Source organism: Nicotiana sylvestris, chromosome 4 (assembly GCF_000393655.2).
Source record: "Nicotiana sylvestris chromosome 4, ASM39365v2, whole genome shotgun sequence".
In the NCBI taxonomy this organism is placed as follows: domain Eukaryota; kingdom Viridiplantae; phylum Streptophyta; class Magnoliopsida; order Solanales; family Solanaceae; genus Nicotiana; species Nicotiana sylvestris.
This window is the reverse complement of record NC_091060.1, coordinates 129436432-129454589: the sequence shown is the minus strand read 5'-3', so window position 1 is coordinate 129454589 and position 18158 is coordinate 129436432. Positions and strand designations below refer to the sequence as shown.

The following is an 18158-nucleotide window of genomic DNA, read 5'->3' as shown; positions in this document are numbered from 1 at the left end:
TGAATACTCTTAGCTAAGCATTCAGTCATACTTATATTCAGTAGAGCAAAGTCTTAACTAGCTAAGGTTAATTCCGATGATCATTTAAGGTTGCTTCATGAAGTTATTCTAGTAAGTAATATAGTTGCAATAAAGTCATTTTAAGAAGCTATTTCAGTAGTAGTTAAGTTTGATTAAAATACTAGCTGAGTGTGCTAGGGAACATAAAGGATGTAAATAGCCAAACTATGTAATCAGGGTGGTAGTTCGTATACTTGAGGTTACCTCATGAGCAGTATACTCAATCCAGTCTTTGCGTTTAATCTTGTCTGGGGTACGAATTATTAAAAGTGGAAAACTAAAATTTCAGCAAGTGTTTAGTCTTGTTTAAATTGGAGTTGTGGTTCATTTTGTCGAAAAGGGGCTGAGAGCCTATATTTAGGCGGTTTGGGCTTCAACGTGTGAACAAGGTGGCCTAGGTCCTGTTTCACATTACATTCGTTTGGACCTGGGTCCAGGCCTGTGAATGGCCTGCCCTTGTGCTTATTTGGGTCTTAATTTTTTAAAACGGGTTTCTTAAGTCATGTTTATTAATTAGACCATTTTCTTTATTTCAGAGAGACAAGTAAAAAAAAATAAAAAAATCACCGTAGCTTTTAGGTTTGCCTTTTGAATGATAGAAATGAGATGAGCCTCGCTAAACAAACAGATAAATTACGGGGACCTCATTAAATGTATATATAAAAATACTTAGATTTCGGGACGGGCCGTTTAGCGAATCTCACGATTTTTTCCCAAAGTAATAACGCGCTAGTCTCTTTAGGCGCGTATTTTAATAGTGTTACCTTCCTAAACTCGGGTGCGCATTTATGTGACCTAAATCCGAATCTCAACGATGTTAAAATATGTCAAAAACCACGGGTGCATTTATGTGACGTGGTTCAAGATTTGTTTTAATGACGTTGCAATTTTCCTTAAAAAATAAATAAAAAGCGGTTGAAGTTAAAATTTGCACATAGATTCAACATGTATTAAAGCCGAATATGACAGTTGAGCGACCGTGCTAGAACCACGGAACTCGGGAATGCCTAACACCTTCTCCCGGGTTAACAGAATTCCTTATCTGGATTTCTGGTTCGCAGACTGTAATACAGAGTCAATTTTTTCCTCGATTCGGTATTCAACCGGTGACTTGGGATACCATAAATCTCCCAAGTGGCGACTCTGAATTAAATAAATAAATCCCGTTTCGATTGTCCTTTAATTGGAAAAACTCCCTCTACGCCCCTTGCGGGTGTAGGTAAAAAAAAGGAGGCGTGACAGTACGTCAAAATTTTGTCTCACAACTAATTAAGCATGGATTCGAAGGCAGCTTTAGGATTTGAAGGTGGCGGGTGTCATAATTTCCTTTAATGTATACATTGTAATAACTAATACGGAATTTATTAGGAACATTTATTCGATTTTTTTGAGTTTATTCGGATCAACCTAATTGATATTTTTTATTTGTAAATATAAAAATTACATCTCGGATGTAAAAAAAAAAACGTAATTAGCATTTTAAAATAAGGAATCACACCTTTATTATAACAACACAAGTAAAATTAATATTTTTACTAGAAAATTAAGTCTTTTCTATATATTAAAAATAAATTTATACAAGTAAGATAACATCTTCAATAAGGGAATTACATCAACCAGAATAAGAATTTTTTTTTAAAAAATGTTTTCAATAGATAAATTATATCCCATAAGTATAAAGTTAAATTAACTATAAGTTCCCAAAAATCAATGTCATAAATATCATAAATTTTTTAAGCAATGCTAACAAAATTTTCATCATAACTTAAAAGTAATGAGATTTAAATTATATTTAATAACAATAGAATAACACAAATTTTTATGATATAACAAAAAAATAATTTTTTTTATCTCAATTCAAAATTCTCATTAAGACCCAAATTTTTCGAATTTGAAAGAAGAAAACTCATAAATTTAAGATTAAGAGGAATACTTATTTTATATAATTTTAAAGTTTTGAAGTCTTTTTTTTTTTTGTGTTCTTGCTAGAGACCGCATATAAAATAATATAATAGAGAAAAGAAAAATATAAAAAATAATAAAACGACAAATAGAAAATTTGAGGGGGGTAACCGAAAAGAAAAATCATCGGGACAAAAGGAAATAAAAAGCACACAAAAAAAGAGAAAGTCAAACAAGGTTCAAGGTAAATTCCAACTTGAATTTTACACACGATTGTTTTTTTCAAAATGATCTACCAGCCATGACACCCCTATTTAGTTTACGGCTGCAGTGGCAGGATGAAATATTTAATCTAGCTTAAGAAAATTTAAACATAGGTATATAAAAGAAAATTCATCTTAGCGGGTGCCCATGCCGCTCCTTCCAGGGTGGATCCGCCACTGCATGGATTCGTTATGGAAAAATTCTTCTTTTTGTTTTTTAAATTTCTTCAAGATAGACAAGCAAATATATTCACAAAAAAATGGAAAATAAAACCAAAATCTAAAATCTGTATAGAGATTTATTCTAATGATTAGATTGACCAACCCTAACTAACGTTTAGCTATGAAATGAAACTAAGAGAAAGGAACTGCACTTTTTCTCTGTCCCTTTTCGTGATAATATAATGAAATTCTGTATCATTAATTAAATGTTCAGTTTCGAACCTTTGGGTGGCGCAAATTTATATTACTTCAATCAATGGTCTTCGGATGCATATGGTTATCTAAAAAAAGGTAGACAAATATAACAAAAATAGAGTATCTATTTTCAATCCAATACAAGTTTTCCCTTGTTCTCTCTCTGTTTTCCCTTTTCATACTTTTTAGTTCTCACTTTGTTGCCTTCCCTTCCCCTGTTTCAAGCAAATGAAGCCTTATAATCAATCAATGAATTGATGGATGAAATAACATATTTCTTATATCAAGGGACCAAATTGCAATTCTCCCACTTCTTTTTATTTTCCGCTATTTAAAAGAAACATGAAATATCTCCCCTGCCAACCGACTCTATAAATATCCCATTTCCTTCGCGCCATTCCATTTCAAATATTCATTCTCACAGACTCGAGTTCAACTGAGAGACAATCGCAGGCGACGATCTCTTCGAAATTCCCTTTTCTAGAATTTTCTTCTCCGATACAGTTCTTAGTCATCACGAAAACGAAAAGCTAAGCTCACAGAGCCGATCGCTCCGATTTTTTCTATTTCTAGGGTTTTACATCCTTGCTTTGTGATCGATTAGGCCACAAAATCAACGTTGAAGGATTTCTACTTCGTCTATATAGGGGAAATCGGAGAATATTTGCGTTTTATTCGAAAATGAGTAAGCTTTTAGGATTATCAGTCATGAGAGGCCGTGATCACTTCAAATCGCTGGCCGGATCTGGTTTAGGAGCTGGGAAAGCCATGCCGATAACGACGCGCATGTCAGCTGACATGGTTTCTTCTGGAAGTTTTGCGAATTTGAAGCTTACAGCAGGTTATTAGTTGATGAATGTAGTAGTTTTCTAAATTTTCTGGAAAAATGTATATTTTTTCAAATAAATTGTTCATTTGTTTCTATCGTCAACAGAGAAATTGGTGAAGGAGCAAGCTTCTGCTAAAACTGATCTGCAATTGGCGGTAATTTCGTTGAAATGTTCAATTTTAGTACACCGATACACGGATTTTTGTGTGTGAGTGTGTGTGTATGTGTACGCTTGCATGAGTGCATCTTTCTATGCGTGTGGCATGCGCTGGTTCCCATGGATACAGCTGTCAGGTGTATGCTTATACAGAACAGACAAAGGCTTCTATACGTTAATAATATAATTGCAATTAGGACTTAGGTTTTGTGCTTGAATTTTGAGACCTAATGACTAGTAATTTCACTTGTTTTATAATTGTGCGTCATCATAATTGAATACAGAACTCTAAATTGAAGAAGTTGATTGAAGATATTCATATACTAGAAGAAAAGTTGCAAAATGCGTACAATGAAAATGCTAAGTTGAAAGTGAAGCAGAAAGAAGACGAGAAGCTATGGAAAGGACTGGAATCTAAATTTTCTTCAACAAAGACCTTGTGTGATCAGCTAACTGAAACCTTACAGCACCTAGCTGGTGTGGTTCAGAATGGTATGTTACCGTAACTTTCCTTTAAAAGAATATCCGGATGCAAAGCAGATAGAACAATCCTTTCTGGCTTTTTAATTTTTTTTAAATATTTTGGATTGTGCACTTGACTCTACAGCTGAGAAAGACAAGGCATCTTTTGAAGATAGACGATCTGCAACTTCTGTTGTTATTGATAACTTGCAAGACAACATGAAAGCCCTCTCTTTGAGGTTGGAATCCTCCGAAGAAACTGTTAGAAATTGTAAGTTAATAATGCCTTGTTGTGCAATATATTTTTATCACCAATTGAGAGCTTCTAAGCAGTTAGAAACCATATATGCTGCTGAATATCTAGAGGTTTATGCTTCTTAGATACTAATGTTTAAAGTTGCCTAACATGTTTTTGGGTTGTCAATAAAGGTAAAAAGGAGCTGAATGAAATCAGAATCGAGAAGGAGAAAATGGAGAACTATTTCAGGGTTGAACAGAGCAAAAGTATCAGTGTAATTGAGGAGAAAGGTAAATAGCTATGATCAAAGAGCTTTTGTGCTTGCACCTCAACTTTCGAGAAATAGCAGATGTTGCATAAAAAATGGCTCTACTCTCTGCGTCAACCAGCTAATCTCCTCTTCTTTTTTTATTATTTATGTTAGTTCTGTTGTCTATTAAATGCCTGTCCCTTTGATTGATTCAATATGGACTTAAGCAGTCAACGCTCTATTTCACTTTACATGGTTAGTTTGTTGGTGAACGATCTATGTGTGGCTGCTCTTAACTACATAAGAAGCTCGTAGACTGGTCTGTGCCAAAGCCCATAGTTTCTCCTCTATGAACCTAGGGGGAAATTTCAAGTCTTGTTTGAGATTTAACATCTCTCTTTTCACGTTACGCTGTAACTGGAACTGTTCATGGTGTTTGGGAAACAGTTGCATTTGGCAATTCTCTTGAAGTCGTCTGTCTTTTCAAGTTCTTCTCTATCCATTGGATTCATATTGTGTGCTTTAAGATTCTTTTAACAATAAAACTTTTCGGAGACCGTCTCCAAAAGAGGTACTAGTTCTCTTTAGGGACATTTGTCTTGTTAGTCAGAAAGAGAAATTTTTCATGTTATGCTTCATTCTGCGCAGAGATGTCCTACTACTGACACAGATCTAAACATCTCTACTTTTTGTGATAAGTTTACCTCTTGGTAACTTTCTCAGTTCTAAATACTTTTCTCCCTTTATTTACTTGTTTCTTTCTCTTATTGTTTTATAAGATGCCATGATCAAGGAATTTGAAGCTACTGTAGCAGCTAATGGACTTGCGGTGGAGAATTTGAAGTCCAAGTTGGAAGAGTTACATCTTGAATCAAGATTAAAAGAAGATGAACTGGAGGACTTGAGGAATGTCAAAAAGAATTTGGAGAAAGAAAGGAGTGATCTGTTATCTAGAAATAGCAACTTTGCCAAACAATTAGATACATCACTTCAGGAGATAAAGAACCTTAATAAGTTTGTGAATGAAATGGTGGTGAAGTTTACTAATTTGGATAGTCAAAGTCTTGCCTTTGCGGAGAAGATATTTCAGCTTAATGCCTTATTTGATGCTGGTTTTGAAATGATGAGAGAGAAGGGGGAACTTGCTGCTCGGCATGCTCAACGAAAGTTTGACAAGCTCCAGGATCAATATACAAGCGTTGCATCAGAGAAAAATGCTCTAGAGTTAGCTAATAAGGACTTGAAGGATAAAGTCTTTGCACTTCAGAAAGAGCAAGAACATGCAATGGTGCAGCATGCTGAAGAATCCCGTTTAGCAGAAGATCAGATTAGAAAATTAGAGTCTGAAGCGGAACTGCTTCTGTCCAAGAAGATGGAGATGGAAGTGCTGATTAGCAAACTGCAGGAGAATGTTGTCGCTTTGTCAGAAAATTCAAAACTATCGGAGAATGAAATGGTTAATTCTTCTCAGAGAACATTCATTAGTAACAGTGTCTGATTAAACGTAACAAGGCCAATTTTCATATCTTGCAGCAAAATTTATTGGTGAAACTCTCTTATATGGAAACAGAGAACAAAGACCATATTGGAAAGCTTCAAATAGACATGCAGAAAAAGGAAGATGAAACCCGTCTTTTACGCGAGGAAATTGACAAGTACACAGAAACAGTGGAATCACAGGAGAAGCATGTTGCAGAGACTAACAATAAATTGGAGGAGAAAGATAAGATTCTTCAGGAACTTCAGGACAGGCAGAAACAGTTGGAAGCTGAGAGAGAAAAGGTTTTTTCTGTGGATACTTTTAGTTTTACAGATCCTATTAAATCCAATACAATGTGTTTAAATGCCTTGTGTTTTGTACCTTATTGCAGATTCAGGCATCTTTGCTTGCTGCTGAAAGCAACCTTGCAGAAGCTAAAAAGCAGCATGATCAGATGTTAGAAAGCAAACAACTAGAACTTTCTAGGCATTTAAAGGAATTATCTCAGAAAAATGACCAGGTTAATCTTAAAATATTCTATCTGATGTTTCTGTGTATGTTTGCTCCTATCCGACAAGTTAAACTCGTTGGATCTTTCTCAGGCCATCAGTGACATCCGGAGGAAGTATGACTTGGAGAAGTTGGAAAGTATCAATGTAGAGAAGGAGAGGGTAGCTACTAATTCTTATGTTGAAGCATATTTTGACTGGAAATATATTGTCGCCTTTCACTTCATTTATTAATCTCAGGCTGAAAAAATTGTTGGAGAGATGGAAAGAAATTGTGAGTTAAAGCTGTTGGAATGCAGAGAAGAATCTAATCAGAACTTGAAGCGTGTACAGGAAGAACATGCTGCTTTGGTATGTATGGTAAAGGATGTAGAATTATCATTTACTTCTTAGGGTCATGAAAACTTCTATATTTTCTGATAAATTCCAAAATTAACAGTCTAATTACTCTACTGTATCCCTTCTTTCAAAGTTATTCTTTTGCACACAGTTCAGTTTTATCTTTGTGTATTCTAGTTTGACTCCTATCAGATATTAGTGTTTCAGTTGCATTGAGGTTCAATACTCTTTCATGATTCTCACACTTATTTGTTAAGGTTGTAGGCTCTCGAGCATGATGAGCCTTATCTAAATAATTTGTGTTCATTTATTAGAATTATTGTGTTATCATGCTTCTCTATGAAAATGAATTTAGGATAAATCCTCTTAGGAACAACATTTCAAGGCTTAAAATGATGTTTGAGGTTCAAACGTGATTTTTTGAGTAGTTTGTCAATTGGAATCAGCATTGCGAGTGGGCAACTCAAATGTCATTTTTCACGCTTATGTAGAAGCTACCTTCAAGGCAGCATTTTCCCAAACTTCAACTATATTTAATTTCCTAAATAACCTTCTTTCTGTTGCGGAAGCCAAACGTATATAGTGTGAGTAAGTCACAACTACTATACCAAAAATTATGACAGCCACCAAATAATAAATAAGACAATAAAGCAACAATAAAGGTAACACCAGAATTTACGAGGTTCGGCTAATTTTGCCTACTCCTCGGACACAACCAATATTTTATTTCACTCCAAAAATACAAGTGAAATAATACTAAAGAGAGAAGATACAAATGCCTTAAACAGATGAGAAGGCAAATGAGAGGTGTGTTTAAATCCTAAACATTAGGCTTTCTTTTATAGGGGGAAAATCCCCCCAAAATTCAAGAGCCCACCGATGTGGGACAAATTTGCCAAACTTCAACAAACCTCCACCTTGGCAAAATTCCACATCTTCAATTTTCTCTCAATAACAAATTTTGATTGTGTCTTCATATTTAATCTTCAGTTTTCAACAATGTTGATCAAATCCAAACAATGTTGAAACTTGACCGCAGTCACCACCTTTGTCAGCATATCAGCAGGATTCTCCGTAGTATGAATTTTCTTCACTGTGACTCCACCTTCTTCTATGATTTCTCGTACGAAATGATACCGAACATCAATGTGCTTCGTCCTTGCATGATACACTTGGTTCTTCGCTAATTGAATAGCACTTTGACTATCACAAAAAATTGTGATACCTTTTTGTTCAACACCAAGCTCCTTTAGCAATCCTTGAAGCCAAATTGCCTCTTTCACAGCCTCTGTAATAGCCATGTACTCTGCCTCTGTTGTAGACAAAGCAACTGTTGACTGCAAAGTAGACTTCCAACTAACTGGTGCCTTTGCAAAAGTAAACACATAACCAGTAGTTGATCTTCGTTTGTCCAGATCACCCGCAAAATCTGAGTCACAATATCCAACTACAGACTGATTGTCTTCCTGCTCAAAAACTAACCCGACATCTACAGTATTATGAATATACCGTAGAATCCACTTCACAGCTTGCCAATGCTCCTTCCCTGGATTGTGCATATATCTGCTAATAACTCCAACAACTTGTGAAATGTCAGGCCTTGTGCAAACCATTGCATACATCAAGCTACCAACAACATTTGCGTATGGTACCTTTGACATATACTTTCGTTCAGCTTCATCCATTGGCGACATAGTAGTACTTAGCTTAAAATGGGAAGCAAGTGGAGTACTAACTGGCTTAGTCTTGTCATCTATGCCAAAACGTTGAAGTACTCTCTTCAAATATTCCTTTTGAGATAAACAGAGTTTCTTTGAACGTCTATCTCTAATTATCTCCATGCCAAGAATTTTCTTTGCCTCACCCAAATCCTTCATCTCGAACTCCTTCTTCAGTTGAATCTTCAACTTATCAATTTCTTCCAAATTCTTGGAAGCTATCAACATATCATCAACATATAGGAGAAGATATACAAAGGAACCATCTTTAAGCTTGTGCAAATACACACAATGATCGTATTTGCTTCTCTTGTACCCTTGCCGCAACATAAACTCGTCAAATCGCTTGTACCATTGTCTAGAAGATTGTTTCAATCCGTACAACGATTTTTCAAGTTTGCACACCATATTTTCTTTTCCAGCAACTTTGAATCCTTCTGGCTGAGTCATGTAGATTTCCTCCTCCAAGTTTCCATGTAAAAACGCAGTTTTTACATCCATCTGAACTAGTTCCAAATCCAATTGTGCTACCAAAGCCAACATAATTCTAATGGAGGAATGTTTTACAACTGGAGAAAACACTTCATTGTAATCAATTCCCTCCTTTTGAGCATATCCTTTGGCCACCAATCTTGCTTTGTAGCGAACATCTACTTGGTTAGGAAATCCTTCTTTCTTTGCAAATACCCATTTGCACCCAATTGCTTTCTTTCCCTTCGGGAGATTGGCCAATCTCCATGTATGATTCTGATGAAGGGACTGTATTTCATCATTCATGGCAATCCTCCACTTATCTTCTTCTGAACTTTGGACAACATCTTTATAAGTGGTAGGAACATCATCAGCTACAATTGAGGTTGCACAAGCAACCGTCTCTATGAGACGAACAAGTTTCGTTATTGTTCTTTTTGGCCTGCTGGTTGCTATTGATTCAAGTTGTTGTTGAGGTTCCTGAGTTGGAATCTCCTCTACTGGCTCTTCTTCCAGAGGGTAATCTTCATTTGTTTCCTCCTCTGCTTCTTGTGTAGGAAAAATAAATTTTCCCTCAAACTCCACCTGCTTAGAAGCACCTTTATTTTGTTTGGTGTCTTCTGTTACCTTATTTACCATAGCAGATTCATCAAAGGTAACATCCCTGCTGAATATTACTTTCTTTGTCATAGGACACCATAAGCGATATCCTTTGACTCCAGAAGTAATTCCCATAAAAATAGCCTTCTTTGCCCTTGGATCCAATTTTGACTCCGTCACATGATAATATGCAGTTGAGCCAAACACGTGCAAAGAGTTATAATCTAAAGCAGACTTTCCATACCATTTTTCAAATGGTGTCTTGCCATCAATAGCAGCAGATGGTAAGCGATTAATGAGGTGGCATGCATATGTAACTGCCTCAGCCCAAAATTCTTTGCCCAAGCCAGCATTGGACAACATACACCGTACCTTCTCCAGCAAGGTCCGGTTCATACGTTCAGCCACTCCATTCTGTTGTGGTGTATGTCTAACAGTGAAATGTCGGACGATGCCATCATTTTCACAGACCTTATTGAAATGATCATTTTTGTATTCACCTCCATTGTCTGTGCGAATACACTTGATCCTCTTGCCTGTTTGATTCTCCACCATCGTCTTCCATTTGAGAAAAATTCCCAACACTTCATCTTTGCTCTTCATTGTATACACCCATACTCTTCGGGAAAAATCATCAACAAAGGTTACAAAATAGTGCTTCCCACCCAATGAAGGTGTTTTGGAAGGACCCCAAACATCAGAGTGTACATAATCCAAAATGCCTTTAGTATTATGGATCGTTGTACCAAATTTAACCCTTGTCTGTTTCCCTTTAACACAATGCTCACAAAACTCCAAGTTGCAAGCCTTTACTCCTTTTAACAATCCTTGATCTGATAGAGTTTTCAAGGATTTTCCTCCAGCATGTCCCAAGCGCATGTGCCATAGCTTGGTTGCTTCTGCCTCTTTGTCGTCACTGGATGTCACTGTCGCTGTCCCAATAACTGTACTGCCACAATAGCGGTACATATTATTATTCTTCCGATTAGCCTTCATTACCACTAGTGCACCGGAGCATACTCTCATCACTCCATTTTCTGCAATGATTTTAAACCCTTTTGATTCCAGGGCTCCCACAGAGATGAGATTCTTCTTCAAATCCGGTACATATCGAACATCTGTTAATGTTCTGATCATTCCATCATGGTTCCTTAATCGTATTGAACCAATGCCATATGAGGTAAGAGGGCTGTTATCCGCTGTGTGGATGACTCCATATTCTCCTTCTTGAAATTCCACAAACCAGTCCCTGTTGGGACACATATGATGGCTACAAGCCGAGTCCATCAACCATATGTCTGATGATGTTGATGACTCTGTTGTAACTAATGAGAAGTCTGAATCATCACAATCAGCTACATTTGAATCCATAATGGCCTTTCCATTATTATATTTGGCCTTATTCTTCAACTTCGGACAGTCTTTCTTCCAGTGCCCTTTTTCTCGACAAAAGGCACATTCATCTTTGCTGGGTCTGGATCTTGACTTGGATCTTCCCTTCTTTGTCCTCGTTTGATTTTGAGGACGACCCCTCACAAACAGTGCTTCTCCTTCTCCGCCCTTCTGTTTTTCTCGCTTTCTTTGTTCATAGCTGTACAAAGCCGAACAAACTTCTCTGAGAGAAATTTCGTCATTTCCATGGAGTAGAGTAGTTTCAAGGTGCTCGTACTCATCAGGAAGTGACGCCAACAACATTAAGGCCAAGTCACCATCATCATAAGTTGTATCCATATTTTGCAAATCTGTGACCAACTTATTGAAACTGGTGATATGTTCATTCATCGTGGTACCAGGAACATAGGTGAAGTGAAACAGTCTCTTCTTCATGTACAATTTATTTTGACTGTTTTTCTTCAAAAATTTATCCTCCAGTGCTTTCCATAATTTACTTGCAGAAGTTTCCTTTGTGTATGGATATTTCTGCTCTCTAGCAAGGTAGGATCGAATGGTACCGCAAGCAACACGGTTGATAATTCTCCAATCTTCTTCTCCAATAACATCTGGTTTCTTTTCTTCAATGGCCAGATCTAGCCCTTGTTGAAAAAGGACATCTAGAACCTCGCCTTGCCACATCCCAAAATGTCCGGACCCGTCAAAAATTTCTACCGCAAATTTCGCATTTGACACAATTCTTGTCATAAGCGAAGATGCCAATGATGACGTATTGTTGACACTTGATGTAGATTCTTCTTGTTTATTGTCTCCCATATTTGACACAAATATTATTTAATAGCTGACGACACAAATCAAGATTATTCCTTTCTGATGTAGAAGATCAGACTAAGCTGCAACCACAGAGCATACTCAGACAGAACCTTGACTCAGTTACCAAGATAAATCTTTTCTGATGTGGAAGATCAGACTATGCTGCAACCACAGAGCATACTTAGACAGTACCTTGGCTCTGATACCAATTGTTGCGGAAGCCAAATGTATATAGTGTGAATAAGTCACAACTACTATACCAAAAATTATGACAGCCACCAAATAATAAATAAGACAATAAAGCAACAATAAAGGGAACACCAGAATTTACGAGGTTCGGCTAATTTTGCCTACTCCTCGGACACAACCAATATTTTATTTCACTCCAAAAATACAAGTGAAATAATACTAAAGAGAGAAGATACAAATGCCTTAAACAGATGAGAAGGCAAATGAGAGGTGTGTTTAAATCCTAAACATTAGACTTTCTTTTATAGGGGGAAAATCCCCCCAAAATTCAAGAGCCCACCGATGTGGGACAAATTTGCCAAACTTCCAACACTTTCATGCTAGACTGTAAATATCTGTAAGAGCATGTTGGCTATTATTAACTTATAATCAGTTATAGTAGTTTGATTGTCCGACACATTAAAAGATTATTGTACTTATCCCGTTTGTCAGATCTAATGGATTCTATTTTGCCCACCATGGATCCGGACAGGCAGTTAGGCTGAGTATGCTGTCAAAGAAACATAAAACCTTCTGCTTGCTTTACTATGTGATTCAGATAAGACACCCAGCACTTCTTGGACTTCAAAGACAGAAGTGTATGAATATGTTGAAAACAGACTTAATTTAGCCTACAGCTGAAGCATTTTGCCGCAGGTATGTCATATTCAGCAAGAGCACAGCAAGAAGGAAATGAGTCTTGTTTCCAGTCACAATGAAGAGCTAAAACGTGTCCGACTTCAGTATGAAAATGAACTGAGAGAAGTAAACTTTCTTCAGCTTTGTTTTTGTGTTTTAGCTCATTATTCTGCATGTATATTGCCTTAGTCGCTGATGTGTGATATTTCTCTCAGAAAACAAGTTCAATGAGGAATGAGCATGAAGCTCAGTTAAGAGCGCTGAGAGTTGAGCTTGAGGATGAATGCAGAAGACTGCAGGAGGAGTTGGATATGCTGAAGTCTAAAGTATGTTTTAAATGAGTTTTTACTCACAGTGATTTTTTGTCTTATTGTATTCGTGTATCTCAGGAGGAGAAACAGAGGGCTCTGTTGCAGTTGCAATGGAAAGTAATGGGAAATAATCCGGAAGAGGAAGAAGTGACTTCAAAGAAGGTTTGACTCTTTATTCTTTAGATAGATGCATAGAAGAAAAAAAGATTGTTTAGAAGAGGAAAAAAAGATTCCTATTCTCTGCTGTTAGAAGGTTCTGTTTGATTGTTTTAAGATTGAACATTGGCCATCTTTCACCCAGTTGCTGTCAGCAATCATTTCATGGTCTAGTGGATCCTTTCTGATTTAGTAGAACTTTCTGAGGATTTAAATTTGATTATCAATGCATATCGTACTGTAACTAATGAACTATCAAATTGTCAGTAATCATTTATCAACCACCACATAGCTGTAGGAAGTTATTGCAGTTGAAATACTAGCATATAAATCTGCTGATTGATCAGTTTTTAAGTTATATACAAATAGATTACGTTCTCTTCCTTAAACTACAACTATGGAAGTATATTTGTGTTATAATGGTTCAACTTGTATCTTCTAATGTGTATCATGCTGTCCACTGAAGTTTTAACTACAAGTTTTATTCATCTACCTGAGATATCATGGATATGACTGGCTCCTACATGAGAACAAATAATAAAGGCTCCAAAACTTGACCTATGATAGAGATTTTCCCAACTTGCTATATATTTGTGATCTGAAACTGAAAGAGAGGTGGAAGGATTAATTTGATTGCTTATTTGAGGGGATTTTGAACACGTTAAATACAGCCAACTTGGTAAATAAATCTTTCTTCAACTATTAGTGCTGAACATTTTGTGAAATCTGCAGAAGCACTCTGGGTCATTGACCAAAAGAAACCAATCTGATAGTTGCAAAAGGGGCCAGCTTGCACCGGTGAGAGCTGAAGCTAAGGATGTGGTAAACATGCAAAGCAAAAACTTATTTTTGGTTACATTTCAATACTTCAGTCTAGCTTGCTCATCTTAGCTTATATCTCAATGGTTTGGTAGGATGCACATTATCTGGAAGGAAGTCAAACACCTGTATCAAATTTGTTAAGGAAAGTGGAGAAGGTGAATACAGGAAGTGTTATTAGTATGCCCAAACATAGTAGGAAGGTAAGCGGCTAACCGCAATTATCTCTAATCCAAACAGTTCGGCTTAATTAGCTTTCTGCAAAATTAGTTTCGAGAATAAGTAGCACTTAGTGCTGTAGAATGAGCTAGCTGATGTCTTATCACAGTGCATGCAACCCAGATTTATTACGGATTATTTTTGCATTAGATAATTGAATTTCAGCATCTTGCTTTCGCTCTGATTTCATCCCCTTTGGTGAACATACCTTCTTAAGATCTGCATGGTTATTTCTGCATTTAGCCTTTTCAGTTGATCATCAGAGACACCTAAATTGGTCTTTGTGTCCTATCTGACTTATTCTTCTTGATCGCTTCGTAAATTCCAGGTGACCCATCATGAATATGAAGTTGAAACCACAAATGGCAGAACAATCACAAAACGAAGAAAAACTAAAAGCACAGTCATGTTTGATGTACGTAAAATTGAATCCTTAGCAGCATTGCTGGCCATTGTTACCAGATTCAATCTGTCAGTTTCTAGACTTCTGGCTCACCAATGTATATAATTAGCCTAACCTTTATATTTCTGAATTATGATAGGATCCATCAAAGAACAAGAAGAAAAGGACACCAAAAGTGAAGACTCCCAGAGAGGTTATCAGGGTATGACTCATTCATTGACGTGCTTTGTGTTCACCTGCCATTGTTACCAGATTCCAATATATCAGAGTTACTACCCTTTTGTCATGTCAATATGCTGAGATGACTAGCCTTTATATTTAAAGAATCCATAAAAGCACAATCATAAAGCGACACCAAAAGTCAAGACTCGCAGAGAGGTTATCAGGATATGAATCATTATTTGACTTGTTTGTCTTCACTTTCCATTATGGTCCTTTGTGGCTTGCTCTAAGAAACGGGCACGTCTTCTTAGTGCTGCTTCAAGAGCTTAACTAGATAAAAGAGTAATGAGAGACAAACAAATCTCCATTTATAATATGCTCAGCTTGTTCTATTATTCGTATATGTTTTGCAGAGCATTAAAGGAGGAGGTCATCCAAAACCTGCAAACATAGGTGATTTATTCTCGGAAGGATCTCTGAATCCATATGCTGATGATCCCTATGCATTTGGCTAGAGGTACCACTATTCATTCTGATTGCAGAAACCTCAAGATATAAGACTTTAATGCTCTTCTTGTCATACTGTGCTGTTACACTTTCAGTCTGCTCCAATGCATTAAATATTTTGTCTATGTAAAGATACAGCTACCGGCGAGACGGTGTACAGTTTCCGTTCTGATTCAGTTCTATGGTTATATCTTATACATCTGTATTTCCTTTGGCATTTAGCCACATGCCTCACATCCTTATTTTAGTTTCTCACTGGAGTAGCTTATCTGGCAGAAGTCTTAATTATTAATTTTATCTTGTCTCAGGTGAAGAAGTCCTACTCCAGTGCAGAGCTTCCTAGAGAATCTGAAGCGTACTTTGACCTGGAAATGTGTAGGTGCTGATTCTTTGATTGCAGACATAGCAGGCTGCTTTCCATATTGATTCTTTGATTGCAGATGTATAGCAGGCTGCTTTCTATATTGCAAGGAACTAGAATTTTACTTCCCGCAAAAATAAAAGACTGTATATAACTGCAATTAATGTGTGAAAAAATTGTGGGGGAAGTAACGTGATTAGAGCTCGGTTGCAGAGGACGTGCGCCAGTGTAAAGTCACCAGTTGCGATAGAACTACACACATAGTTTTGTTATGTGCTTCCAAAATGCATAAGCTTAGCTTTTGTTGTACTTAAGCTTTGATTGTTGGGTTTCGAGGCCGGGTAGAGATTCCATTAGATTGGTAATGACTGTAAGCACAAAGCCACAACTGCCACCCACCTTCTGCCCAACATATGTACACACAAATACAAATTCCGGGTCTCCTAACACTAGTTTAAAATGAAACATCAGAATCAGATGACTTTCCCTCCCCTATAGCAAGTCATAAGAAAAAAAACTTCCCATATTGCATTATAGGAATTAGGAAAAGAGAAACCTCAACTTCCTCGTCATTTAGAGGTGTAATTTGACAAAGTATATGGCGCATCCCCATGCGCAGTCACAAATGCCTCTGTTGAAGTTGCACTACTATGAGGAAATAAAGATACTTGAGACTTGGAAAAGAAGACACTTGGGAGTTCTCTTGTCCCTTATGATGCTGAAAATATTGAAAGAATGAGAGGACTGATGATGCAGTGAATTTTTCTTGTCTTGTATATTTACCCTGTAGCTGCTATATACATTACATCCTATAGATACAACAAATGTACATATAATATTCCTAGACAATGGTATTGTTTACTATGTGAGTCCATACTCACTTTTAGTGCATGCTCACTAATACAAATGTGGGCATGTGCTCACTCATGTGTATGGTACTAATAAATGAATGGCCAGGATGTGTTTATGTGTTCTAATCCAACGGTCAGGATTAGATCTTCTGATCTGAGTATCAACAGCTATAATGCTGCCACGTCACTGTCCACTTATCAGTATCAATGTGTTTTCATTTTGTCTTCTTCTTCTTTGCTTTGATGCCTCGCCTGTTCTTCTGTCTCTCTGTCTCTGTGATGCTGCTGCTTCTTCTGTTCTTCAACATCCCCCTCAAGGTGGAGGGGAGAGAATGGACCCCCAGCTTGGACAAAAATCTCCGATGAGAACCCCCAGAAGAGGGTTTGGTAAATAGATCGGCGAGCTGAGATTCTGACGGAACAAATGAGAGAGAGATCAATCCGGACAGAAATTGTTGACGAACAAAGTGACAATCCAACTCCACATGTTTGGTTCGTTCATGAAAAACTGGGTTACGAGCTATGTGAATGGCGGCTTGGCTATCCGAGTGTACAGGCACTGGTAAAGTGGGTGGTGCTGATAGATCTGCAAGCAATCGGACTAACCAGGTGATTTCTGCGGTCACCCTTCTCATAGATCTGTATTCCGCTTCTGCGGAGGACATAGAGACTGAGATTTGTTTCTTCGACTTCCAAGAGATCGGAGCTCCACCAAGTGTGATGAAGAATCCACTAACAGACCGGCGAGAATCTCTACAAGCCGCCCAGTCTGCATCACAAAAAGCGAGTAGATCAAAGGAGGGATGTGCAGTAAGAAAGATCCCTTGAGAAGGGTCAGTGCGCAAATAGCGGAGGACACGCAAAGCTGCAGAATAATGAGACATGCAAGGGCGTTGCATATACTGGCTCAAACAGAGGACAACGAAACAGAGGTCCGGCCTAGTATTTGTTAAGTAGTTGAGCTTTCCAACGAGATGGCGATAAATGGTAGGATCAGGCATAGGCTCTCCCATATCAGCTTGCAATTTAGAGGAAGGGTCGAGAGGTGAAGATACAGCAGGACCTGTGCAGTCAAATTCAGCCAAAAGTTCCAAGGTAAATTGCCTTTGCCCTATTATAAAACCATGCTTTTCTCTGAGAATTTCCATGCCCAAAAAATGATGAATGGGACCAAGATGTTTTACTTTGAATTCTGAGTGTAGAAAAGCTGCAAGTTGTGCAATTTCTGTGGTGTCATTACCTGTGAGTAGTATATCGTCCACATATACAACTAATATGGAGATTAAATCACCTGATTGCTTGAAAAAGAATGAATAGTCATTTAGAGAGCTGGAGTAACCTTTGTAGCTCAGAGCCCCAGCTAACCTAGCATACCATTGCCTCGACGCTTGCTTTAAACCATAGAGTGACTTCCTTAGTCGACAGACAAGATTAGGTTGAGAAGGGGACAAACCTGCTGAGAATTTCATATAGACCTCTTCTTGCAGATCCCCATGCAAGAAGGCATTATTAACATCGAGTTGTGACACACTCCACCCCTTCTTAACAACTACAGCCAAAAGACATCTGATAGTAGTCATTTTCACCACAGGTGAAAAAGTT

General features: G+C 37.4%; 1 protein-coding gene across 1 annotated transcript; it reads left to right on the top strand.

The window, feature by feature from the left end:
- The first annotated feature begins 2819 nt into the window (after positions 1-2819).
- LOC104228101 (synaptonemal complex protein 1-like) lies at positions 2820-16706 on the top strand. Its single transcript, XM_070172228.1, has 19 exons — positions 2820-3483; positions 3577-3626; positions 3913-4120; positions 4236-4361; positions 4520-4618; positions 5358-6034; positions 6112-6360; positions 6450-6578; positions 6661-6729; positions 6808-6918; positions 12786-12893; positions 12983-13093; positions 13157-13240; positions 13967-14056; positions 14149-14256; positions 14601-14687; positions 14815-14877; positions 15251-15354; positions 15653-16706. The coding sequence occupies exons 1-18, from the start codon at positions 3324-3326 to the stop codon at positions 15350-15352; spliced, it is 2631 nt and encodes an 876-aa protein (XP_070028329.1). The 5' UTR covers positions 2820-3323; the 3' UTR covers positions 15353-15354; positions 15653-16706.
- Positions 16707-18158: the final 1452 nt, after the last annotated feature.